This window comes from Corvus kubaryi, unplaced genomic scaffold (genome assembly GCF_017639235.1).
Source record: "Corvus kubaryi isolate FWS band 111438036 unplaced genomic scaffold, C.kubaryi_AGA036_p1.0 split2-37374, whole genome shotgun sequence".
NCBI lineage: Eukaryota > Metazoa > Chordata > Aves > Passeriformes > Corvidae > Corvus > Corvus kubaryi.
In genome coordinates this window covers 690,693-715,488 of record NW_024582082.1, presented here as the reverse complement: position 1 = coordinate 715,488, position 24,796 = coordinate 690,693, and the positions used below count along the sequence as shown (strand labels likewise).

The 24,796-nt window shown below is 47.7% G+C and overlaps 2 protein-coding genes across 3 annotated transcripts in view; one reads left to right on the top strand and one right to left on the bottom strand.

Annotated features, from left to right (window-relative positions):
* The first annotated feature begins 4,803 nt into the window (after positions 1–4,803).
* LOC121658135 (magnesium transporter NIPA4-like) lies at positions 4,804–13,111 on the top strand. 2 transcript variants are annotated; one of them, XM_042014648.1, is made up of 7 exons: positions 4,804–4,910; positions 6,686–6,934; positions 8,860–8,916; positions 9,889–9,979; positions 11,112–11,272; positions 11,371–11,954; positions 12,379–13,111. In XM_042014648.1, exons 1-7 carry the CDS (start codon positions 4,874–4,876, stop codon positions 12,388–12,390), a joined length of 1,191 nt encoding a protein of 396 aa, XP_041870582.1. In that variant the 5' UTR covers positions 4,804–4,873; the 3' UTR covers positions 12,391–13,111. The 2 variants fall into 2 exon arrangements, with proteins under 2 accessions (XP_041870582.1, XP_041870581.1); XM_042014647.1 differs by lacking the exon at positions 12,379–13,111 and having other exon boundaries at positions 11,371–12,093.
* A 380-nt stretch (positions 13,112–13,491) lies between these two features.
* The window catches only part of LOC121658134 (disintegrin and metalloproteinase domain-containing protein 19-like), a 32,631-nt gene continuing 21,326 nt past the window's right edge, over positions 13,492–24,796 (bottom strand). The window contains exons 12-23 of the mRNA XM_042014646.1: positions 24,411–24,588; positions 23,479–23,568; positions 22,095–22,290; positions 21,721–21,829; positions 20,990–21,182; positions 20,335–20,415; positions 19,481–19,592; positions 19,246–19,381; positions 18,952–19,018; positions 18,186–18,401; positions 16,680–16,826; positions 13,492–15,934 (exon numbers count right to left, since the gene is read on the bottom strand). Coding sequence (XP_041870580.1) covers positions 15,860–15,934; positions 16,680–16,826; positions 18,186–18,401; positions 18,952–19,018; positions 19,246–19,381; positions 19,481–19,592; positions 20,335–20,415; positions 20,990–21,182; positions 21,721–21,829; positions 22,095–22,290; positions 23,479–23,568; positions 24,411–24,588 — 1,600 coding nt within the window. The 3' untranslated portion in view covers positions 13,492–15,859. The remainder of the gene's footprint in view (positions 15,935–16,679; positions 16,827–18,185; positions 18,402–18,951; positions 19,019–19,245; positions 19,382–19,480; positions 19,593–20,334; positions 20,416–20,989; positions 21,183–21,720; positions 21,830–22,094; positions 22,291–23,478; positions 23,569–24,410; positions 24,589–24,796) is intronic.

Sequence of the window (24,796 nt, the reverse complement as noted above, 5' to 3'; positions counted from 1 at the left end):
CCTTGTGGTGTCATCATCACTGTGGTAACTATTACCTGGGGAGAGGTTTCAGTAGTACCTGGCACCAAAAAAAAGCTAAGTTGATTAAAATGTCGAGCTTTTGTAAAAACCAAAGGAAAAAAAGAAAAAGGCTCTGTGGCCAACACCAAAACAGACATATTTTCCAATCAAAAAGTTAATGATTTTTGGGAAAAACTTTCTAACACAACACATTTTTCATTTTAAGACTTGTTTTAGTGCAAGAGGGTCAGGGAATTGAAAATCATATAATCATTTTTTATAGATTTTGACAGGCTCTTACCCAAAGCTAAACTGAGGAACTAATTTCCTCTCATTACTGCAGCCTTGTCAACTCCACAGGGGCCTTTTTTATTCCAGGAGATTCTCCTTGCTATTATTTTCCCAAATTTCCATTTGAAACCGTTCTTAGTTTTGTGTTAAAAGCATCCAAGGAGCAGCAGTGGTTGTTGGCTGCAGAAGGAGCAGTGGGAACCAAGGGGAAAAGATCTTCTGGGAGCTGAGGAATTAGGGAGAAACAACTGACATGGATCTATGGGAGATGGACTCCTGTGCTCATCAGCTCCAGACCAAACACTGTAACTGGTGTTCCCTTTCATAGCTTCTTCCCAAGGTTTCCTTATGGGAACAGCTTCCTAGCTTAAGAGGAATAGAAATGCAATGACCCTTTACATAAAATTGGAAATGAACTTTACACCATGACCAGGCAGCTCTCTTGATCTTTCCAACGTGCTCTGAGGCTGTGCTGCAGCTCTGGGGGTGACATCCTGCTGTGCTGGACTGTTTGCCTGGTGGTTGAAAGTTGCCCAATGTTTACTGATTTCAACATGGTTCTGCTACAGGGAATGGCAGAGAGGAGAGCAGGGCTTTCTTCCTGCCTCAGCCACTGATACTGGGCAGGTTGTTTGGGTTTTAGCCTTTCTCCCATTTAGATTTCTCCTTTTTTTTTCTTCCTCCTTTCTTTTTTTTTTTTTTTTTTAACTAATTCTAGCTGCTGCGTCATGGACCCCCCAGTTCCCACACCAGCCCTAAGAAGTGCTGAGAGCTCACATGGTCTCACCTGGAGCCAGAAGCAATTCTTGCTTTGAGTGTCTTATTTTGACCAACCAACCCTAAGGGAGCAGAATCAAAGATACAGGCCCCTATCTTTCTTCTAATGCTCCTAAATATGTTTACATCTCCAGATGAAAGTCACTTCACCAATACAGAGAACAGTTCATTAATGGTTGTTTTATTCTTTCAAAAGCTTAACAAAATTACCCTTTCTGTGACCCCCTCTGTAAGTCAGGAGTGCCTTTCACATGTAGCTTTGCTTGATTTAGAGTTCTGATGCAAACGCCTCCAGATAAGTCTGCAAACAAACGATCTGCTGATTACGTGCCACTTCACCCACTGCTGTCCATCACCAGCCCACCGCTCCTGCTCTGCCAACATGTGGCTTTGTGGGGCCACAGTGACCTCGATAAAGTATTTAGCAACCCTGGGAGAAAGGAGCCAGGATGTGTTCTATGGTCTCGTGCCCCTGGGTCACTCAGCAGCTCGGCACAGACCCACAGGTGTGTGCACTGGCATGGGAGGGCAGGACTGCAAGGGTTGGAACCCACCATGGGTGTGACAGGCTTGGGAGCTGTCCCTGTTGGTGTTGCCTAAACTGTGGGAGCACCAAATGACAGCCTCTGCCACTGCAGACACGGTTACCCTGAGACAGGCCTGAGTTAAAAGCTGTCTGCTCAACAAAGTTCAATCTTTGAAGCTTTGGGCTTCCTTTCATGTAGTGCTGCAATCATCCAACACCAGGCAATTCCCTTAACCCTCACCCTATCAAATCATTGCCAGAAAAAGGATTCACCCTCTCTTTGAAGCAGCAAAGACCTCCTTGGAGCCCTAAAACTATACAAAGCCAGAGGAGAATATTACAAAGGTGTCCAGAAAGTTTCCACAGAAACCACGCCTAGCAGACATCCAAGGGCAAAAGTTTCCATCACCTGTTAGCAGGATACTTCCACCATTATTTTTAACAGAGGACAATTGATACTCAATAGTTCTCCATCATTTTTTCCAGAACAGAAAAGGTGAGCAGACAAGAGCAGGGCAAAGAACAGCCTTTTGATGTTGCTAGAGAGGTTCTTTGCATGCAAAGCTGCCTTGTTTCTATCCCCTGGATTCCAGTCAAGGTTTTGGCCTGGAAACCAGTATTTCAGGAGGAACTGCATTGTTAAAAGATGAGCTTCGAAGGAAGACTCCCTGATTTCTGGTGAGTTATTTTTAAGGCAGCATCTGATGTGTGTATCAACCCGTGAGGTCATAGCTTGGAGCTAAATTCCCTTAATTACAGCCTTCCCGTTAAAATGAGGATATGAAGCAATAAAAGAGGCAGTGGCTGCATCCCTGCTTTATTGCTATCAGTCTCAACTTGCCCTTGACTAAGCACAGAAGGCTCTATGACTATCCCACCTGGCTCTTAACTCCCACATTGCCAGACATGGCCTTGCTAAATCCATCAAATGCAACTCCTGTGACTTTGTTATTTTATAGACTGCACCTCCAGCAGTCCCTGTGCCAGAGAGAAGGGAATACGTGACACACTTGTGTCCATGGCTGATTGCAAGATCTGACTGAAGCTTTTCCCACAGTGGTGTCACCCAGGCACGCTCCTTCCCCAGTGTCTGATAGAGCCAGCTCACACTGCAGTGTCCCCTCCTTTTGGGGACATTTTCCCTGTCATGCCTCTCTTCCCAGGACTTAGACTGGCTTCTTTTGGAGGTCTCACCCCTTGTCAAATCTGGCAGAAGTGGCCCACAGACTCAAATTTATCTTTGGGGATGAAAAAGAGTACATAAACACACCTGTACATGGTCACATTAGCCTTTTCCTTTAGGAAATCAAGCTGACAGGGGAAGGTAAAGCTGTGGCCCAAAGTGCCTTTTTCTTTTGCCTGCACCATGCTGTGGCAGTAATGCACGAGGCTGCACCATGACCAAAACGATTATTTTAACCTCAGATCTCTTCCACAAAAAATTGCTGCCTCCTTCACACCTCTCTGCGCACATTGAGCACAGATGTCAACAACACTAGTGAAAAAGCTTGGAAATTATTTCGGACACAGTTTAACTGCCAATAACCACACCCCAATTAGGCCTCCTCAGCTATGAGCAAGACCTCAGGGTGTTGGTAAGGGTCCAGCAAAGGGGAGAGCCCCACAGTGCCCCAAGCACCAGAGTGAACAGGCAGAGCAGCCTGTGAAGGGACAGGGGACACAAATTCCCCCCACCAGCACAGGCAGTCAGCACTGCAAACGCAGCAAATACTTGTCCCACTCCACCATCACATCGGTTTCTGCAACCAGCCCTGTATTCACACAGTGCATGAGTAGCTCATAACCAGTAAATTTACTAAACAGAGGCCAGATCCCACCATTATCATCTTGCCCAGGGTCTTGTCCCTTTTGGTTGCATAATAAACAACAGCAGCAGAAGTTGCTCCCAGAACACTGATAAATTAGCACATGTTTCATTTCCTACTTCAAAACCTGCTGCCATATGATTTGGATTGATTATCAAGTGCCCTGTGATAAAGGGGAGGACGTGGGATTTGACTGGCACAGTCTCTCCCAGCCAGTGACCCGCAGGACTGTGACGGATGAACAGACTTGATTAAAATCAAATGACTCACGAAGCACTTGAGCATTACATTTACTGGAGAAAACAGTTGCTCAGAGATAGGAGCAGGCATTGAGTGAAGGAGCCATGAGGTGTTAGCAATGCTGCAGCCTGATAGCCTAAGGGCAGTTTCTGTAGTAACAGGCAATTCATTTTATGGGGGGGGGGAAAAAAACAAAGCAATTTTTCAGATATGTTCAGATCCTGCAAATCTTATATCTATATATTGCCTTATGACAGGGACCCTTTCTACCTATAAATGTGGGCTTGCTGAAGCAAAGCTCTTGTTTCACAGTATTGGTTTTACTTATCTCTGTTGACCTACAGCAGAACCTGGCTAATGGCAACGAAAGGACTTTTCTATTATAATAGGTTTCTGGATACACACAGCTACTGAGCACAAATGCAGGAAGGGAGGTCGGCAGAGGAGGGTGGGGGTGAAGACAAAACAAGGGAGGTCAGCAGAGATTGGGGATGCAGGCAAAACTGATGTGCCACACACTCCAAAACGTTCACACAGCAGTATCAGCAATGGAGGTTTCGCCTGCCCTGGGAGGGGGAGTTGAAGAAGATTCCTCTTCTCGAGTCCGAGCAAACCAAGTGACCTCACGTCGTTCTTCACACGGCTTCTCCTCCAGACCCTTCACAATCTTCGTAGCCCTCTTTTGGATATTCCCTAACAACTTCATATCCTTCATATATTGAGCAGCCCAAAACTTTTAGGTTGGAAAAGACCTCTAAGCCCATCGAGTCCAACCATTAACCTGCCACTAATATTTCTCCTGTTCACTTCTAATTTCCGTCCCATCACACTCGGCACACGTGCGAAGGCTTTGCAGCGTGCACCTGGGCTCACACACCTCCGAGCCACCCTCCTGCTGCCCCAGCGCCTTCTCCAGCCTCTGCAACAAGGAAAGCACCCTCCAGAGGAGAAACCCCTGCGGCAGGAGCCCCGTCCCGGCTCTGTGCGGAGGGACAGAACGCCCCGGAGATGCCGCCGCACCGACCGGGAACGGGGATGGCACCAAGGGCTGGGGGTGCGGGGCTGGCCCAGGGGACCGTGCAAGGCTCACCCGGGCATTACCAGCGCTCCCAGGCCAGCGAGGGGCCGGCCCGGGGGAGGAGCGGGGCGGGCTCAGGTGTGCCCGGCCCTGCCCTCGGCCCGGGATGCGCTGAGCGGCCGGAGAGCGAAGGCAATGGATCCGCTGGAGACGAACAGCAGCTGCAGCAACGGTGGGTGCAGCTTGGCTCGGCCCGGCCCGGCCCGGCTCGGCCCGGCCCGGCTCGGCCCGGCCCGGCTCGGCTCGGCTCGGCTCGGCTCGGCTCGGCTCGGCCCGGCTCGGCTCGGCTCGGCTCGGCTCGGCTCGGCTCGGCCCAGCTGCCCCGCGAGCGCCGGGACCGGGCCGGGACAGGACCGGGACAGCTCCGGAACGGGGCGGCCGCTCCGGCTCCGACGGCGGGGCTGAGCCCGCCGCACCCCTCGGCCTTATCCCCCCCGGCTTTGGGGCTGTCCTCTGTCACTGCTCTGCTTTGGGCTTTTTCCTGGCTTTGGGGTTTCTTCTCCTTTTTTTGAGGTCTCTATAGGAATGGAGGAGCTTGAGGCACGCAGCCTGCGCTGCGAGCAGCCGGCACCACGCTCTGCCAGCCTCAGAGCGCACAGAGAAGCCAGGAGTTGGGTTTTTTCCTTTAAGGATTACTTAATCCACTTGGTAATCACCCCATCACTCTGCCTGATCCTTGTGCCCGGTAGTACCTTGTGGAGATTTTCACCCAGCCGAGGAGGCAAGTTCCCCCCTTATTCCCCAGGAAATATTTCCGCGATCAGGAATGCTTTCCTAGTAGGAAAAAAAAAAAAGTTATTAGGGAACCCTTGGAAATTCATCTAGAAAGTCACTGGTATTTTTTCCTTTAGAAAAACGTTTATAGCCAGTCCAGATCCAAAACCTCAGCTGTGTGTGCCAGGACCAGAGATTGCAGCTGCAGAAGATCTAAATCAGGCTCCTAGTTCAGGAAGAATATGGGGCCCATGCCCAGGCTCCTGGCACTGCTGGGAGCAGTTTAGCCATTCCATACTCCTGCCTGCAGAGACACAAATACTTGCTCTATAATTCCTATGTGAGTTCAGGCAAAATATTGAAGTCCTTTACAATGAGACTTTTGTACTCCACCTGGCTGCTCTGTTCCCAATGGTCACAGTCACACTGTCTTTACTACACTTGGAGTAAGGATTGCAAATAGAAAGATGTTCTGGGTGTGGTAGGAGTGTCAGGGGAGGAAGAAGCTCAGCAATTTTCCCACCCCCACACAGCCACACACCTTGGCCAGAGCCACAGGGCTGCAGCGCTGTTGGTGTTAACAGCAGAACGCTGTGCCTGCTCTCAGGCAGGGCTGGCTTTGCTTTAGGAGCACTCAGGCACTCTGCAAACAGGTAGAACAAAACCTTGAAACAGTAGAGGAAATGTATTGTCCGAGACAAATCTGTTGTAGTTTTATGACACAGCTCAACACACAGAGCAGGAACAGATGGACAGTTACAAAGTGTTGGCATTGCTCCACATTAAACCCAAAGTTACAACTGCAGATGAGCTGGCAGGTGTGAGGATTAGTTGTCTGGAAAGCACCAAAGCCTTTGGATCAACAGGGTTAAGTGTTGATAAGGCCTAGTTCAACCCCATAACACTGCAGTTTGGTGGAGATACCCTGGTATATATATTTGGAAATTCAAATTATTTTTTAGAGGTCCTTGTGGCCTTCCAGCCCAGTATGTAGACACATTCAATGTCAAAGAGGTGCTTGAACTGCAGGCCACGAATTTGTCAGACAAAACCCTGCCATTTCCACATGTGGGTAAAGAGGTGTCCTGAGCTTTGGAGATCTTTGGGTATTGCTGCTAGGGTGACAGCACGGGTGGCTGTGCAGCGGGACACCTGAATGAGCCTAAGGGAATAGGGACACTGTTGACAGTCATGTCAGTAATTTGCTGTTTTATCTCCACGGTGGTTTCACAGGGTCTCTGATCACCCTTTCGTGCCTTTCCCACCGGGTTGTATGCCAAGTGATCAGCAGTGCTGTCCCAGCTGACTCTGTCCAGGACAATGGGACTTCAGATAGTTCCTGGATAACTCGGCTGGAAAATAATTATGGATTCTACATTGGCCTGGGCTTGGCTGTCTTCTCCAGCTTCCTCATCGGGAGCAGTGTCATCCTCAAGAAAAAAGGACTGCTACGGCTGGTGGAGAAGGGAGGCACGAGGGCAGGTAAGGCTTTTGTGTGGGCAGGAGGAGGAAGGATCACCTGTTCTAGGACCACACACACAATCCAAATGTCAGCACTTTTAAGGCAAGGGAGCACTTCTGGGTATCGTCAGTCTTCCATCAGCAGTGTAAATGAGACCTTTTGTGGATGCATCTTTGTGTGTGAGACCCAGACAGCAGTGCTATGTGGGAACTGGGGAGCTAATTTACAGGCCTGGCATTAGAAAGGAGTTAATTTACAGTCTCCGTGTTGGAAAGGAGCTAATTTATAGAGCCCTGCACTGGAAGAGCTCAGCTAAAAGCAGCATTTTCCTGCCTGGCACCACAAATAGCAAGTGAGTGTCCTGTGAGATGAGATGTGCCCCCACAGCAGAACAAGAACGTGTGAGGCCAGGAAGAAGCCGAGTGCTAAAAGCTCTTTGAAATGGGCCCCTTTGCACAAAGCTGCAGCTCATGGCTGTGCCCCAGCCTGGAGCAGAGCAGCACAGCGCCCTGACCCCACTCCTGCTCTAATTGAAGCACCAGGCAGCTTTGCCACCAGGTCACCGAGACAAGGATGAGACAAGGATGCAGCCCCGTGTGCTCAGATTGCATTAGCTAGAGCCCTGTGTGAATGCAGGACAGGCCGGCTCTGTGGGAACTCTGTGGTTTCAGAAGGCATCCTTTGGCGCTGTGTTGCTCAACAACAAGCAGATAACTTTCCTCTAGCACCAGGCTCTTAGGGCGTGTGTGTTTATGTGTACACACATATATATATATATGGATGGGCAGTGGTGGAGCAGCACTGCCTAGAGCAGAATTGCACTGTGGAATTGGACACATCCCATCAGCATTGCAAACGTGCTCCAGCAGCAGGGTAAGTCCTACCTGGCAGCTGACCTACTTGCATAACTGCAAACCAGAGAATAATAAAATAATTAAACTACTATTGCTTCCCAGTTCTGGCCTAGGAACAGTTATTAAATAATCTTTAAGAGGAAGTAAATACCACCATCCCCATTTTATTCTGTGCCCATATGGGGACACAGAGGCGTGGAATGATGAAGTGACTGTGCAGAGACAACCACCAAAGCTACCAACAGCACCTGAGCCACAGACCGGTCTTGAGTCCATCTCTCCATCCTCTGCCACGTGCAGCTGCTGAACACAGATGGGTTTGCTTTTTGGCATTATATTTGCACAACAAAGTATCAGTATTGCTTCAACTGTAGATGTCTCTCTCCTCCTTCCCTCCATGAACTCTTCCCACAGTAGAGCCAAGCGAGTAAAACAAGAGCAAACCCCTCCTTGTTTTTTCAGAATGTTTAACATTCTGGAAGGAATTAGAGATTAATGACAGAAAATTGCAGCTGACAAAAAGAGTTCTTGGGAAAAGCCCCGACCAAGCAAAAAGACACTAAAACAAATAAACCAGCAATTTCTTAGGAATACCAAAGCATAACATTTGAACTTCAGCATTCATGGAGTTGTTGAGGAACCAGAAGAGGCTGAACTCTAGCAAAAGATATTTCCCTGTGTCCTGAAGTCTTCCTGTTCAACTCTTCTTGCCCCTTGTCCTATCTTGCCCTGTAATCTCTCAGTCCTAGTGAAGTGTGTCACCCCTGCTATGGGAGCACATCGCTTTTCTCCAAGGCAAGTCAAACACTGCTGTTACTGACAGCTCCAGTCAGGTCAGATTTATCAAAAACTTGGGCTCTCCCTGACCTAGCAAAATCAGGGTTCACCATGTCAATAGGCTCAACTCCTTATGTCCAACAGCTTGAGGGTTAGGACCAGAACTGGATTAGTTCCCAACACATGTATGTCCATTCTTCCTTATTCTTTGTCACACTCTTTCCCTTGCAATTTATCCCTCTCCAAAGGGACATTCTCATCTCTTGCTCTGGAGGAAATGGTTGTTAACTCCTGCGTGTGCTTTTCTTCCCCAGGAGACGGAGGCCACGGCTACCTAAAGGACTGGCTCTGGTGGGCTGGCTTGTTAACCAGTGAGTAGGAGCTGTTTCCCTGGGTTTGTAGCTTTTCCAGGGTCTGTTCCTGTGAATGAGGTGTGGGACAAACTGTGTATCGTGCTATCGTTTCCTGTCGAGTTCCCCCATCCTCAGCAGAGGTTCCTCAGGGAGAGGAGAAGCAGTGATCCCCACAGGATCTCCCTTTCCATCCTCCTGCAGAACTGGTAGGACTTGCTAGCTCGGTTTTACCTGATCAAAAGCATGAAAAGCCAGGTTTTAATAAGGCAGCTGGCAAGTCCAGGGCAAACAGCCTCCCCTGAGTGCCTGGGGGCTCCGGGAATGTTTCCTGCTGCACCACAGGGAGATAACAAAGAGGTAGCACCTCCCTCCATGAAAAAAACTTGCTTTCCCTTAAAACAAGCCTTAAAACCTTTATTTCTTGCTTCAGCGTTACAGTATCTCCTCAGATTGGACTCAAAGCTGCATAGAGAGCAGCAGATTGTACAGCAGGGCGTTTCAGAGCCCTCTTTTCTTGCTCTCACCGTGGCAGCCGCAGCTCAAGGTGCCCCCACCTTGCCCTGCCCATGCAGCTCCTGTGAGCTGGCACAGCCCTCCCTGCTTGGGGACAGGGACACCACAGCCCCACAGAAGGACATGGTGTGGAGGGGAGGAGCAGCCTCCCAGCCCTGGGGCTCCCACAGCTGCCCCCTCCCTCATTAACCCCACTCAGGGCAGCTGCCAGGCTGGGCTGGGGGGGATTCATGAGCCCACCTGGGTCAGCCCTGGCACCCCCAGCCCTTCCCATGGAGCGGCTCGCTTCTCTTAAGGTGCCTCTTTTAAGTTGTAATAGATTTTCACCCAGTATTTGGCCCTTTTTAGCAGCAGCGTGAAGCTCCCAGCATAAAACCCACTCTCCAAGTGACACCTGGCTGGTTTGCAAGCCCCCAAGAGAAAATACAGAAAATGCCCTGTAACAACTGGTGTTTATTTTTTCTTGTGTTTGTTTAGTGGGTGGAGGGGAAGCTGCCAACTTCGCTGCCTATGCCTTTGCTCCTGCAACTATTGTCACACCTCTGGGGGCTCTGAGCGTGCTCATAAGGTGATTTTTGTGTCTATAATTTGCAATTTGGCTTGTTGTTGTTGTTGTTTGCCTGTTCCACTTGTAAAGGTAGACTTGAAGGGATGCTAATATGATTTATTCTGCCCAAAGGAAAAAAAGTCTCAGTGTTTTCTAAAAAACACTTGAATATTTGTTGTCCTTTTGGGGGATCGTTTGGGAACCACTGAATTAAGTGGCACACCCTTCTGGAAATGCTGCATGTGGAGAGCAGCCACATACACTGCAGGTTAAATTATTGCAAATATCCGAATTACTTCATTCCTTATTCCAGCTCTTTAACCAACCCAGGACTGGTGGGGTTTTATTGTTTGTTTGTTTTGTTTTGTCTTTGTAATCAAGAGTACTAAAAATTTTAAAGGGTCAAAAATACCAGACTGGTTTTCAAACTGCCTTTCACCTGTCTTTTATTTTATAAGCTTTTAGGGTCCTTTCATGTTGTAGGGTTTTGTACTTCTGGCTGTTGCCAAAGGGGCTGAAACCGTATTTTCTTTCTTTATTTTTAAGTAGGAGATTCCTACCAAAATGCATGGCTCTGGGTACTTAAAGTTTTATAGAAAGACTGCTGTTGTGAAATGCATAAGCAAACTGAGAGTTAGGACTGCTCTGGTGTCTTGCCCTCAGTTTTTTGAGAAGAACTAGATGTTTTTGCAGATACATCTGTAGCCCCAGTACTTTCAGAGTTTCTCTGAGGCTTAATAGCTCTGATGATTTAGTTAAAATTAACATAGCTTTTTTGTTGTTAGATTCAGATTTTTTCTCTGTTACACTGGTCCTTGAAGTAATTCCCTTGAGCACTAAAAGCTTCATAATGCCCAGCAGCTTCTGAGTGATTCTGCAGACCCTGAAAAAATACCTGAGGATGTGCTAAAACATTCAGCATTTTTGCACCTTGTTGACACAAGGGCTGTGATCTCCAGGCCACACCTGCACCCCTGCAGGTTCAGCTGTTGATAGATGCCATGTGATTGTGTATTAACACACTGGAATCCAACTAATTTACACCAAATTTGCGTCCTTGAATCACATGGAAGCATTCTTAACTTTCTTTGAGCCTCTGTTCCTTCTCTAAAGGACTGCAAAGCACTGGCTGATGTTTTTCTGTCCCGTGCAGTGCCATTCTGTCCTCATATTTGCTTGGAGAACGGCTCAACCTGCTGGGAAAGCTGGGCTGCCTGCTGAGCCTGGTGGGCAGCACTGTGATGGTCATACACGCCCCAGAGGACGAGGAGGTCACCACTCTGGAGGAAATGACTTCCAAGCTGGAGGAGCCTGGTACGCAGCCGGCCGTGTTTTCCCTCTGGGGGCTGGGCAGCACAAACTGCTCGCTGTGCCAGCTGCTCGAGTTTTGAGTTCTTCTCTCCCTCCTGCAGGTTTCCTGGCCTATGCTGCGATCCTCCTGGCTCTCTGCTTCCTCCTGATCTTCTTCCTCGCACCCCGTTACGGCCAGAGCAACATCCTCGTCTACCTCGCCATCTGCTCCGTTATCGGCGCCTTCTCCGTGTCCTCAGTCAAGGGCTTGGGAATTGCCATCAAGGGCTTCTTTGCTGACCAGCCTGTGCTGCAGCATCCACTGACGTGGATCCTGGTCATCACCCTGGTGGCATCCATCACCACACAGATCAACTACCTCAACAAGTCTCTAGACATTTTCAACACCTCTTTGGTGTTCCCCATCTACTACGTGCTGTTCACCACCATCGTCATCACCACTTCCATCATCCTCTTTAAGGAGTGGGTCACCATGACCGTGGTTGACATCATTGGGACAGTCTGTGGCTTCCTCACCATCATTTTGGGGGTGTTTTTACTCCACGCTTTCAAAGACATGGACGTCAGTTTATGGAATTTACCACAAGTCCTTCAGAATGAACAGCCAGCGCCGGTCACCAGAGATGACAAGAACATCCTGATAGAGGTGGACAACTCCAGCATCGCCCCAGAGGATAAACCCAAAGTATTTGTGCTCTACACTTAGGGCATTACATGTGGGGACTGGAGGTTGGGTGGGTGATGTCAATGTTCCGGGTGCCAGGGGAAAATTTTAAAAAGGAAAAGCAGAAAATAAAATAAATGGTGTCTTTTCCAAAGCCAAATCTTTCTCTGGGCTTTTGGACAGGGTCTCTGTCATGGTGTGGTAGCAAGGGGTGTGTTTAATCCTCGCTGGGCGTTAATACATGCAGCCACTGGAAACAAAAATCCTCTAGAAATATGATAGCCCTGGAACAAAGCTCCTCTCTGAGGCCCCTTCCATCTCTTATTCTTGGCACGGCTGATCTTTACCCTTCACTCCTTCCCCCGGGGGGCCATTGATGGCTTTGTTTCCAGGCCTTGATGGATCATTGATTAGTGGTTTTTGTCTTTTTTTGTTTCCTTTCTAGACACTTGCATGAACTCTAAAATACACTCCAGCATCTCGAGAGGAGGTGAGAGACAAGGACTGACCGGTGCACGCCTGCTATTCAGACTCTGCTCGTCCATGTTTAATCACTTGCTCTGCAAATAATGGGACAAGAATATTGGTGAATACGGGCAAAACAGGGTGAATTTTGCAGTAGCTGCTCACTCAGGCTCAGTGGCAGGACTCAAGCCATGAAGTGTTTTACAGAGAGATCTTTTTCAGCTTTTGGTTTTTTGCGAGGTGCAGGAGTTTCCCTGGAGCAGTGTTAATTATTTTTATGGAAGCTTTGTTTGTTTGGGTTGGTTTATTTTTCCCTTAGCATCCCTGGTGCCCAGGCCTTGCTGAAGTTGCTGGGCCTGACCCAGACCCCACCTGAGGAAGGGCTGGGGGAGCTCCCATGTCAGGAGAAACTCTGCCACCGTCTCCAACACTTCTGGTGAAAATCTTTTCAGTCCGAAAGACCAAGTGGCTGTAAATGTTATGTATTTTTTTCTCAGGAAATATCTTGACCTTGGCAAGGCCCCCCCCCCAATTCTTTGAACCCCATGAGGTGTCCTGCTGTCCTCTGAGATGCTCACCTGATTATACCTGGGTCTGAGCATCACTGAGCAAATACAACGTGGGGCTGTGGGAGAGAGGACTATGCAATCTCCTATTTTAATAACATTTCACTACTATTTTCTTGGAATGTGGAAAGGGAAATAAAGGTTTTTTTCAAAAAAAAAAAAAAAAGTTGCAGGTGGATCTGAAAGTTTTAAATGATTTCTCTGATGTTACTGGTGTAGCCCTAAAGGATAAAGAGGCTGAGGGACAGCTGAGAACAGGAAGAGCAGCTAGAGCAGAGTAAAACGGCAGCGACCTCCTTTGGTGGCAGAAAATAATCCAAGTCACCCACTCCAGCTTTGGTTTTGGCATCCTAATCAGTGTGATGCTTTATGCATTTTATTTTAGAAAATGGCTGTAAATGGGACTCATCTTTCCTCATTCTGTAGAAGTGCATTTCATAAAAGCAATCCTGCCCTCCCTGGAGAAATGTCATGTAGAAAATGAAGATTTGAACTGAGGTAATGAAATAATACACAGTGAAAGAGGATTTGTTAATGACAACCGACAAATTTTATTAAAACTAGGCAAAAGGCACAATGAATTGCATTCTTCAAGTATTTGCATAGATGCATAGAGAATTATTGTAAACCATTAACATGTGGACACGGGAGAAAGTGAGATGTATTGTGTTATAAGTTCTCCCAGGTAACATCATCTTTCTAAAAAATCAGGTTTTACCATCTTTTACTCCTCCTGCAGTTCCCCTGGTCTCATTCACTCAACTTGCACACATCTGAAAATTTAAAAGGACTTACTTAAAACTACCTTTTGGAGATTTTTGGGATATTCCAGCAATAAAGTTTTCCATTAGAGTTTGGGCATGTCCAGTTGTTCTCTGAGCATTGTGTGTCTGGGGGCGTTTTTTTTAAAACCTTGATCCCATGCTCACATGAAATGCAGTGAAAATAATTTTAGTGACTTTTAGTGGCCATTTGCTGAAGATCAGGGGTTGGAGCAGAAGAGCTGCTGTCCTCAGTGAGGGCTCAGATATGAGATCAAGTTCTTGTGGTTGAATCAACTACTACAGTGTATGTACAGTCCTGCTCCACCTGTGAGCAGCCAAACATGCCATTACCTACCAAGAAACAACAGATTTGGGGATTGTTGAATACACATTTTTATATGTAATATACCCCAACTGTAGAAAAAGAGATAAAGATTAGAAAGCTGTTGTCTTTTACTTGCCCTCCCTTATTTCAGAAAGAAGTTTTTTAGGTTGGTTTGTTTTCCAGGCACATAGAAGGTAAGAAAATGTCTACAATTAGTAAGATAAGGAATAATCAGTGAGAATTTCAAGACACACCATGTGAACTTTTTCCTTGTGGAGAAAGAGGTAGTAAAGTTGTGAAAAACTAATGTGGCTTAAGTCATCCTATAGATACACTGCTACATATAAGTACAAGTCTAATGAGTTCTTAGGGTTTTTCTGGGGTTTCTTTAATAAACAGGGAAAGAGAACCAGCAAACAAGACTCTTTTTCTTTATGCCAATAGTACAGTTTCTCACATGTGGAGCAGCAGTCACACTCTTTGAGGATTTGTCCATAATTAATCAGACACAAGAGAATTGTTGTAACCACAGCTCCAGATTTCCCTGTGTTCTCCTAGGAATTAATTCCAAGGAAAAAAAAAGAATCTGGCATAACAAAAGGTCTTATTTTAAAATCCTGAGGAAAAGAAAAAAGCCCACATACAAGAGCCAAACTATTAGGGGAAGAAAAAACCAAATTCATAAGGGAGGGTCCTCAGGGTCAGAACCATCAACTGCTTAAAGTGCACACAGACAGCTCTCTCCATCCATGGCCTGCAGAAAAATCCTGGAGTAAGAGAGCTGCCCTACAAAAGCACCATGTGTTGTGTTAATATTTCAGCTGCTTCACCACCTGGGCACTTTTTGGGTAGGTTTCTCACTGCCTTGGGGAGCAGACAGCCCATGCTGAGTTACAGCTCAGCACAGACCAGAGCCTGAGGAGACACGTGCAAAAACATCCACTGATCATGGTACCGCACACTGCAGAGGGGTCTCAGCTGCTTTCTGCTGAGCTTCCTGCTGGCCTTTTGCTCTGGATCTTGGCCAGAGCTTCCCTGTCGTACCTTGAGTGTGTCCTAATGACATGGATTGGAACTCATGGGCCATGCTGGGGCTGCTTTGGGGATTTACAGCACCAAGGGAAGACAAGCGAGTGCTGGAGGGCAGAAGGGTTGCAATGCTCTTGCTGAAGAGGGTTAGTGGGGAAAATAATTAATCCCCTCTGCTAAAGCTGATCAAAAGCCACAGTGGCCCCACAGATTATATTTCCATGGTTGGCTCCCTGTTGGGGCCCCACTTGCCACCCACTGTAAACAGAGAAAAAACTGAAGACTGTTATCACCAGCTGCCTTCTGCTCTCCCCAGAGGCAGTGGGTTCTGTATAGCACCAATATGCCCCTGCAGCTGCATGGGGAGGGGGAGGGGGGGCTGAGGAAGCCAACAGGGCTCACATGAAAGCCCATCAGGGCCAGCACCTGCACTCACAGCTTGTTCTCCCTGGTAACACTTAAATAACTGATTAAAAACACGTGAAACCCCCATCACCCCATCCCTGCACTGGATATTGCACAACAATATTTAAATACCATATAAACAAGTTATCCCTATGTGGGAAAGGCAGAGAGGGTCCAGCTGAGCCTGGCGTGTACCTGGGGCACCCCTGCCATGCCTGACTGCAGCTTGGTGAGTCACAGAGGAAACGGGGCTGGGGCAGGAGGAGAGGAACTGAGACACTGTCCGTGGCAGTGAAGGTGTGAGTGTGGTTTTGGGTGATGAAGGCCATCCAGGGCCCTGCGAAGGCCAGAGCCAGCCAGGAACAGGCTGCTTCAGGAATGCCCATGGGAGCCTGGCTGTCCCACTCTCAGGTTGTTCACTGCTCCAGCTGTCCAGACACCAGTGCTCTGGGTGAGATGGAAAAAAGGGGAAAAGAGGAAGAGTGAGCACTGATGGAAGAACAAGCGCTGTCCTCGCCCTCTCCTGGCGCTGATGGTACTGCCAGCCAGGGGAAGCCTGCCTGCATTCACACCCCGATGCTTCACATAGGAACTCTCCCACGAAGAGCACAAGGAAGTTCCTGCAGTTTTCTCCATTTGTCACAGCTGGCCTCCTGGGTATTGCAGGCTGGAGACAACATAACTGCGCTGTGTTGTGTTTGCAGGGCACTGAACTCAGTGCCTGAGAGTCCCTTATTAACTGCCTGCATCCAGGACGATTTTTTTGGGAAACACTCTCTGCAGAGAAAGCAATTCCTTATCCATGGCTAGAGAGGCTGGAAAGAATTTTTGTTCTTTACTGGGATCTTCAAGCCTTGTGTGAATGTTCACCTTTTTCCACTCTTCACTAACTGTTCTGGGTCACACACCCCTTGAGCCCATTGCTCTGCCCCACTCACACAAATGCCTTGCCTGAGGAAGCGTTCAGGGATGTGGAGAACTGAATTCACCTGTGTTTTGCTCAACTCAATAAATTCTTAATATGAAACAGGTGAAAATGGAGACCTCTGCAACAAAGGTGACCAACCCACACCCTCTCTGTCTCCACCCACCTGGGCTGTACATGAAGGTGTTTTGCAGCTTGATATTCCCTCTGAGTGTTTTTATTCCCCCGGGGTGAGTGGTGCTTCCCACCAGCCCTCTCAGTGCCTACCTCTGTCACAGGCTGGAGGCGTCCTGGGGCTTTGGTGTGCCCAGGAGGCAGTGGGACAGCAGAGCTCTTCCCCTGCCAGCCTCTGGATCTGGATGGGATGGGATTCGCTGGCAGAGCTCTCTGGGGTGGCTGGGGCCTTGAAATATCCTACAAGAGAAATAGCTTTGAATTTAAGCCTTAAATTTTGCAAGTAATAGGTAACCTGAGTTCCAGAGCCTTTTTAATTAGCCACATTAACTAATGCACTTCATGGCTTGGAAGCAAGTTTCACACACACACACTCACTGTTTGTTTGCCTATACAATACCCATAAACAATATGTGCACGTTCTTGTGCCCATACAAACACACACAGACCCACAAGCAGTTATTATTTGTTTGTGCACACAGCTGTCCCTAATAGGATGCTCAGAGCATTATATTTTCCATTCATCTAATGAATTTCAGTGGAAAGCATCTCCCGGGGGGAGAAGTTACCCTCACAAGAGCCAACTGCCTATTGTTGCTCAGGCTCTGTGCTAAGCTGCTGCCTTACAGGTGTTGATTTAAGAAACACAGCTGCACTCATGACTTGGAGGGCACCCAAAACCCCTGCAGTCTCCTCAGACTATGCATAAATGCAATGCTGGATGGCTTGGGGATCTATTCCTCTCCAGGGATCTTGCCCTGTGACTCCAGGAAGGACAAGGCAGACTAAATTCCACTGACTGCCAGGTCTGAAGAGCTCCTATAGGAATAGCAAGAGAGCAAATCTGGCAGATGCTGCAGACATCTAGGAAGGACACTGGCACTAGCAAAAAGGGACATCAATTATTTCCACTGTGTCTTCTCCAGCCCATGGCTCTCCACTAACCCGGAAACAGCAAGGTTTATTGTGGAAATCCTATGAAAAGTGTTCCATCTAGTAGGGCTGACTGAGATAAAGAGACTGGATGTGCTGGGGAGGGAACACAAAGGAGGTTGTGGGGAACTTGTCAACAAGCAGCTGGGAAAGATACCTATTCCTTATTGACAACACTCAGCTTCCTGCTTTTGTTTTAGTTTTCTTTCCTGCTGAAGTGCCAGCTGTTCACAGGAACAATGGAGCCAGAAACAAACCTGATTCGCTAAGATTTGCTTCCATAGGGTTTGTTTTCCTCTGTGTCCTTCAGAGAGAGACTGACTGGGAGCCAGCCTCCTGCTACCAACTGGAACCAAGCCCTTTGCTTCTTTGAGGGCCCCAAACTAAAAATATTTTTTTGCAAAATGGGCAAAATACTAGTCTGAGTGATTTACCATCCTTCCAGTAAGAATGTGGGGTCTGTAGTAAGTTTTGAACAAAGCTGCCAGCAAAAGAAATAAATCAACACTGTTTCCTTCCAAGCCTCAAAATAACCTCGTGGATAGGATGCTCACATAAGATGGGGTCAGTTTGGGTCAAGCCTAACGGTTCTCCCAGGGCAAGAGGCTTCACCAGAACAAACCTCCCACCAAACAGCATCCACAGGACAGCAGCACGACTCCATACCTGAGAAGTTGGAGGTTTGGGAGCAGGAGGTGCTGGCCTGCTCGGGGGTGTCCTGCGGGGAATGTCCTTTGGAAGTGCTGGCTGCGCTGGTCCCATGGGCTGCCCCACGCTGCAGCTGTGGCTGCCAGAGAAGGTGGGTGGCTGCTGCCTGTTTATCTGGAGCCCTGGAGCTTGCTGAGAAGGAGGTTTCGGTGGGATTTCAGGGAAGCCAATCACCTGTGCAGAAGAGCCACAAATTCTCAGGTATTTCTACTTCAAACCACCCCTTACATTCGCTGTGACACTTCTGGGGATCTACGTGAGATCTATGACCCACAGAGTAGGAAATATTGCCTGCAACGCCAGTATGTGTTGTGTATGTCTGGTAGGTGTTGATAAGATGGACTGGGACAACTTGGGATCATGAGGCAGAAATGGAAATCAAGAGAACAGAGTAATCCAGGCATCAATGTGACACTTGCAAATAAACCCAATGGGTTTGCCATTTCTCCAGTTTTGAGATGGGGGATGTGACAGCAGAGGATCTACCAGGAGAGACAAGCAGCCACACAGGCCTGGTCAAATCGCAGCTCCTGCCTTTAAGGAACTCACTAGAAATAGGTGCTACGCTCCTCTACCACTGACTTTCAGCCATGGGTGGTGCCTGTCTATTTATCCCATCCTTTGATAAAACCACTCCCTAACTGCACTGTGAGGGGGAACCACATCCCACAGCTTGGGGCAGCTGCATCTCTGCCCTGCAGGTGGAGGGTGACCCTGCCCCTACCTTCCTCTGCTGCTGGGGGGTTCTCAGCTTGAAGGCAGGGTTTGCGTGCCCAGTTCCAGCAGTGTCACTGACAAGGAGAGAAAGAAAAGAGCGTTAATGTTTTGATATGTTTTCTCCTTTATTTTCCTGCATTTTCTATTTTATCTTCACTGGAGTGAAAAAATGAGAAGCCAATAGTGACTATACCAACAAACCCTACAATTTAGTGACATTCCTCACAGCAATGTCTCTTCTGTCCTGGCACTAAAGGCAGGACGGGGGACAAGCAGACAAGGCACAGCACTGACAACTTACCTGAACTGAGGTGTCTTCTTTAGAGAACAGATGGCAAATTTATTCCAGCATTTCAGATAATAGAATAAAAACATGATTCCTTTGAGAACAAGAATGGGAGCCAGGATTGCCAGAGTTATCACGACCGCTGAGGAGCCTGAGGGTGAGAAAATAGACTTTATTCAATGGAAAACTCTGCTCCCAACTAACTCAAGTCCTTCTGAAGTGGCACTGTAGCAGAGCTGGTCCCACTCACCACCTTCAGGCAGAGGGGGACCACTGTCCAAGCTTCCTCCCGTCCCCTCCTTGTTGCAGAATGGGGGGGCCCACCCGTGGTTGCAGTGGCAGTTCTTGTTGTTGTTGCACACCTGGAGTGGGAAGATTCAGAGATTTAAGTGGCAGCTACTAAGAAACCTGCAGGTGAAAACAAATGAAGCCCTTGCTGAATTAAATGCTACAGAACAGACTCTACTGGGAGCTGAGTGCCTGGAAATTCTTTTCTTCGGGGAGTGAAAGTGCCCTTTATTTTCTCAGAAATTCTCCCTTTCTCCAAAAGGGAAGGGTTCTTCAGCTGAAGTGCCAATAACCTGAATTCAGCAGAAAAGCAGCATTTAAATATGCCTTTCTCTTATCTCTAAACTGAAGGACATGAGTTTTCCCTTTCATCGAGTGAAGATTTCTTATTGTTTAGGCTAAAGAGCTTGGCCAATTGGTGTTTATCTTTTCTTTCCATCCCCTGGGGGCACTGGAGAGCAATTTGGGATAAACTGCTCTAAATGTTACTTTTCACTCTTTTTTCTTTAGTAAGTCTGATACTTTTTATTCAATCTAAACTGGGCCCAGAAGGTTTTTCTTCAAGATTACTCCTTGTTTTTCATTTATTGCAATTCATATCCCTCCAGCGGACCTCCTTAAATCCTGTGTCAAAGGGACACTCATGGACCAGAAAATGCATCAAATAGGAAAGAAATGTGCAAATTAATAACCGAGAAGCCAAAGTCCAGAACAAACCTAAGCAAGGTATCAGAACTGAGCTGAACAAGCAGCCACAGAAGAATGGAAGCCCATCCTGCTTCAGCCTGGAGTGGAGATGGAAAAGAAGACACTTACTCCATGCCCATGGCACTTCTTGCTACAGCTTTCAGCATCAAAGATGATGGACACGTTCTGGCAGCGCCCCTCAAAGCAAACCTGCACAGAAAGGATCCAAAAACTCAGTGTTAGCTCTCTGAGTTATGTACCATGTTACTGCCTTGTGGTATTTTGTGACTTGCAGGTCCCAGACACCTTGGAAACACAACTAATTAATTACCTGGGCAGAATTACAGGAAATTAAGTTAACCTGGTTCCCAAGCAAACAGTTAATCACCACCCTAAATCCCAGTCAACATGAATCAGAGAGGAGTGAGAGCTCAGCTGGCAATAGCTTGGCCATGCCCACGTGGCAAGTCCTTGAAGGAGCTCTCACATGTCTTGATTTCCAATTGTGTCTCACCTTTAAGCAAGACAGCTTCAACCAACTAGCAAATCCCAGATTTAGCACTGGCCCTGAACTTCATCTGGCAAAGACATAAAGCCTTTGGTGTGTGTCCTTCCATTGCTTCTCTGAAGCCTCTAAGAGATTGTTTTTCTAACAAATACAAAAATCTCCTAGAAAGGCATTAGACATGAAAAATTAATGGCTTGATAACCACAAAGCACATTCTGGGTGGAAAAGTGATACCCTGAAGCTCCCCCAAGCCACTCCAGGCAGAACTGTACCTACATGATGGCTCCCACACTTTGTTCCTGTCAATACCAAGCCAGGATCCAGCATCTCCTTCTCCTCACTGTCGGATCTGTACACGTGGGTCCCCCGGCAGCGCTGCATGTTCACAGTGGTGTCTATGGGCACTGCATTGGGCTGCAGGGGTTTGAAAGCAGAGCTCTGGCACTGGATCTTCCCACATTTAGCATCTCTGATTTCAAAGGAAAGGCTAAAGTGATTATTCCTGGCTTGCTGGATGTTTTGCAGACATGAGCTCTAAATGTGAATTAAAGCAGCAGTGTTGAGTCATTGTTAAATGAGCAGGCACCTCCTAAGAACTATCCCAAGCAACAGTGTCTGATGGATACTGATGGTACCATCTCACAGTCCCCAGGGATGGGGGATGTCCCCATGGATGGCCAACCTCAACGAAGTCAGAGGTAAGACCAAGAAATTTTTGTCTCAGTTAGAAAGCTACATTTAACTCAGAGATTAAAAAAATCCCCCCTTCTGTTGCTTTGGAAGAATATCAACTAGATGTTTGGAAATGCAAAAGGCAGGGAAATGGTGAGCTGGAAGCTTCAGCTGTAAGGGCTCTAAGTCCTACAAGGATGCAGCTGGTTTCCCAGGAGGCAGAGGGAGGGCGTGAACCAATGCACGGATCAGTTTTATCTCCTGGCCCATAATTTTGTAATATATAAAAACATCTTCTCCAAGGAGCAACTCTGGGCTGCCACTCTGCTTTGTACCTCGTCTCGCACTTCCTGTAATTCCCGTAGATGTCCTTCCCGCAGTTCCCGTAGATGTCTCCAGCAGCATTGACCTTCTCAAAGCAGGCGTCTGGTGCTGGCTGTGCTCCTGTGTGGGAGAGACTCATGTGGCTGCTTCACCTCACCCCATGCCCACCACTCATTTGTCCTTTTCCTGGAATGGTTGGAGCATGAGAAATTTTTTTCTGCCTCCTCCAAGTGAGTAAGGCAGGAGAAGAGGGTCCTCAGACTCTGCTACTGATAGCAGGTGTGGAAGGTACTCCAGCCTTGCCCAGGGTGAGGAACAGCAGGGTGCCACATCACATTGGCTGGTTCAAAGGACAGCATTTTTTTGCTGCAGGCAGAGTCCTTACCAGGCCCCCACAGCTGCACACACTGGTCCCTGTAGGTGAGGCACATGCCACTGTAGCAATAGGCCCTTCCTCCGTCGCAGGGAGCCCCATCGATCTGGTAAGAGTTGAGGGGGCAGAACGGGGACTCGCCAGTGCAATGTTCTGGGAGGTCACAGAGCCCTGACCTCTCCCTGCAGAGAGTTCCTGGAGACATCAGCTAAAAAGAGACAGTGGGAAAGCCCCAGAATTACTGCTTGGCTCCTCTGTGGTTTCATGTCTGCACGTCTGTCTGTAGATAAGACAGAATCTTGCGTCTGCCACTTCATCCTCCTTGTCTAAGGTTTTTTGAGGTCTGAAGTGCCTCTGGGACTTCATTAACAGGGTGAACTGTGTAGAATAAAATTAACAACTGGATCCCTTCCCCAGGTAGCAATGAGATCATGCACAGAATGTAAGGTTGCCAGACCTCATGGGGTCACTGATCCATCTCGCTCTACCCTAGGGTAGGATCCAATTTACCTGAACCATTTCTGACAGATGTTTGTGTAATCTGTTCTCAAACCCCTCCCTGGTTGGGAAGTTTGTTTCTGTGTTTCCCTGTCATTTCTGCTGGAGACATTTTCCTAATGCATAACTTATGTCTCCCTTGCTTATGAGTTTACTCAGTTCGTTCTTCTCCTGTCCACCAAACAGATGGAGAACAAAGGGCATTCACAGTTACATCTGGGAGGTTGTTCCAAATGAGTCCAGGTGGGTTTCCTGGAAATAGTTTTCCACATGCTCAGGATAGGTCAGTAAGAGCACACAGTCAATGTGCAAACATAAAGATGAGCTTAAGAGAAACGTTTGCCTATGTTTGTTTTTGAGTTAATTTGTTGGCAAATTTGAGATCATTGGCTCCAAAATCAGAAACACATATTAACCAGTTGCTATAAGGAAAGCTGAGATTCAAAATCATACTCTTTGCCAGCAGTTCTTCAGCAAACACCTGAGCTAAAGGAATTCAGCTGCACCACAGAAAAGAGGGTTCAGAGCAAACACAGCATCCAGCCTAGTCCCTGGAGGAAGTGTTTGCTCCAAGAGCTCTGTCTAGATTTCTTGTGGAGCCAATGGAGAGAAATATCAGCTCTGATTCTTCCCATCCCTCAGTGTTTAAGAGAGGCAGCACCACTTCATTCCAGCAACATTCACAGCTCATTTTAAGCTATCACAGGAGTCAAATTAATCAGCCAGAAGAAAGGACCCCACTAGTTTGATTATACTCATAGCTGTTGCACCTAAAAAAATCAAGCCAGGTGAGGAGTTAAACATTTGGCTGTGTTTTCTCCCCTTCCCCCACCAGTTTTATCCTCACACTTCCACCCCATTTATTCCCTCTCCTCTTAGGAAAACCCGGAGGTCCCACCTTGCACTGATGGCAGCAGCTGCCATGGGCACATTCAGCACCAGGTTTCAGGGAGCAGGTCCTGGGGTCACAGCAGGGGTTCCTGCACTCCTGGAAGACAAAGAGATGCAGCAGAGCTCAGAGGGCAGATCTGAGGCTGGCCCTGATCTGTTCCCACACACGATGGATCACACACAAAGTAACACCCCCCCTTCCACGTTATGCTCATGGTACCCAGCACGAGCTGAATTCCAGCACTGCACATCCAGCCTCTGATGGACTGATGGGATACAACTGGTTGTGCTCATCACATCCAGAGAGTCTGGGCTGCTGGTCCCAGCTCCATTTTTTTAATGAGTCAAAGGATGGATATGGAGAAGTGAGATGCAGCGCTAAGAGAAGCCCCATCCTTGTAAAGTGAACTTTTATATGAAACTGCAACATTTGGAAAAATTCTTCCTGGCTATCAGGAAGAATTTCTTCACTGAAGGGTTGTTAAGCATGGGATAGGCTGCCCAGGGAGGTGGTGGAGTCCTCATCTCTGGAGGTGGTCAAGAAACATCTGGACATGGCACTGAGTGCTCTGGGCTGGTTGGCAAGCTGGTGATGGGACACAGGTTGGACTCACTCTTGGAGGTCTTTTCCAACCTAAATGGATCTGTGATTCTGTGACCTAAAATCACTTTTTCATCTCCTTCTTAAAGGAAGTTTAAATCACCTCTGTTCAGCCCTGGGCCACACCATCCCTGAGTTCTGGGATGGATTGTGCTACACGCTGTGAAGTCAGATGTAATATTTTAGAACCTTGATTTACATTTACATACAGGGAAGATATTTTTGTCTCCTGCACAACGAAAAGCTGATTACAGATCACATAACTGTATTTGCAAAACACATAATAAAAACACTGTGTCCCACTACACCCCAAATAGTTGGACCTGAACAATTGTTACCTCCACCTCTCCACAGTCACACTCCTCCCCCTCTTCCAAGTAGCCATTTCCACATTTCCCTCCACCATACATTCTTTTGGTATCTGGCATATTGGAGAGACACATCCCTCCACCAGACTGCAGATACTTCTCCAGCTCTTGTCTGTTGCACTGGTTGAACACCTTGGGGAATGGGTGCCTGAATATAGACAGGGTAGAAAAACAGGAATACAGATCTGGGCAATGGTTTAGAGAAACAAAAAGGAGCACATGCAAATCCTGACAAGTGCCAAAGGACACAGGTCTCTCCCTGAAATCCCTGGAGATGTGCTAAACCAGATTGTGATTTCCTGTGCCTGCATTACCCTTGAAGACAAGGTGAGACTGCACTGCAAGGTTGTTTAGTA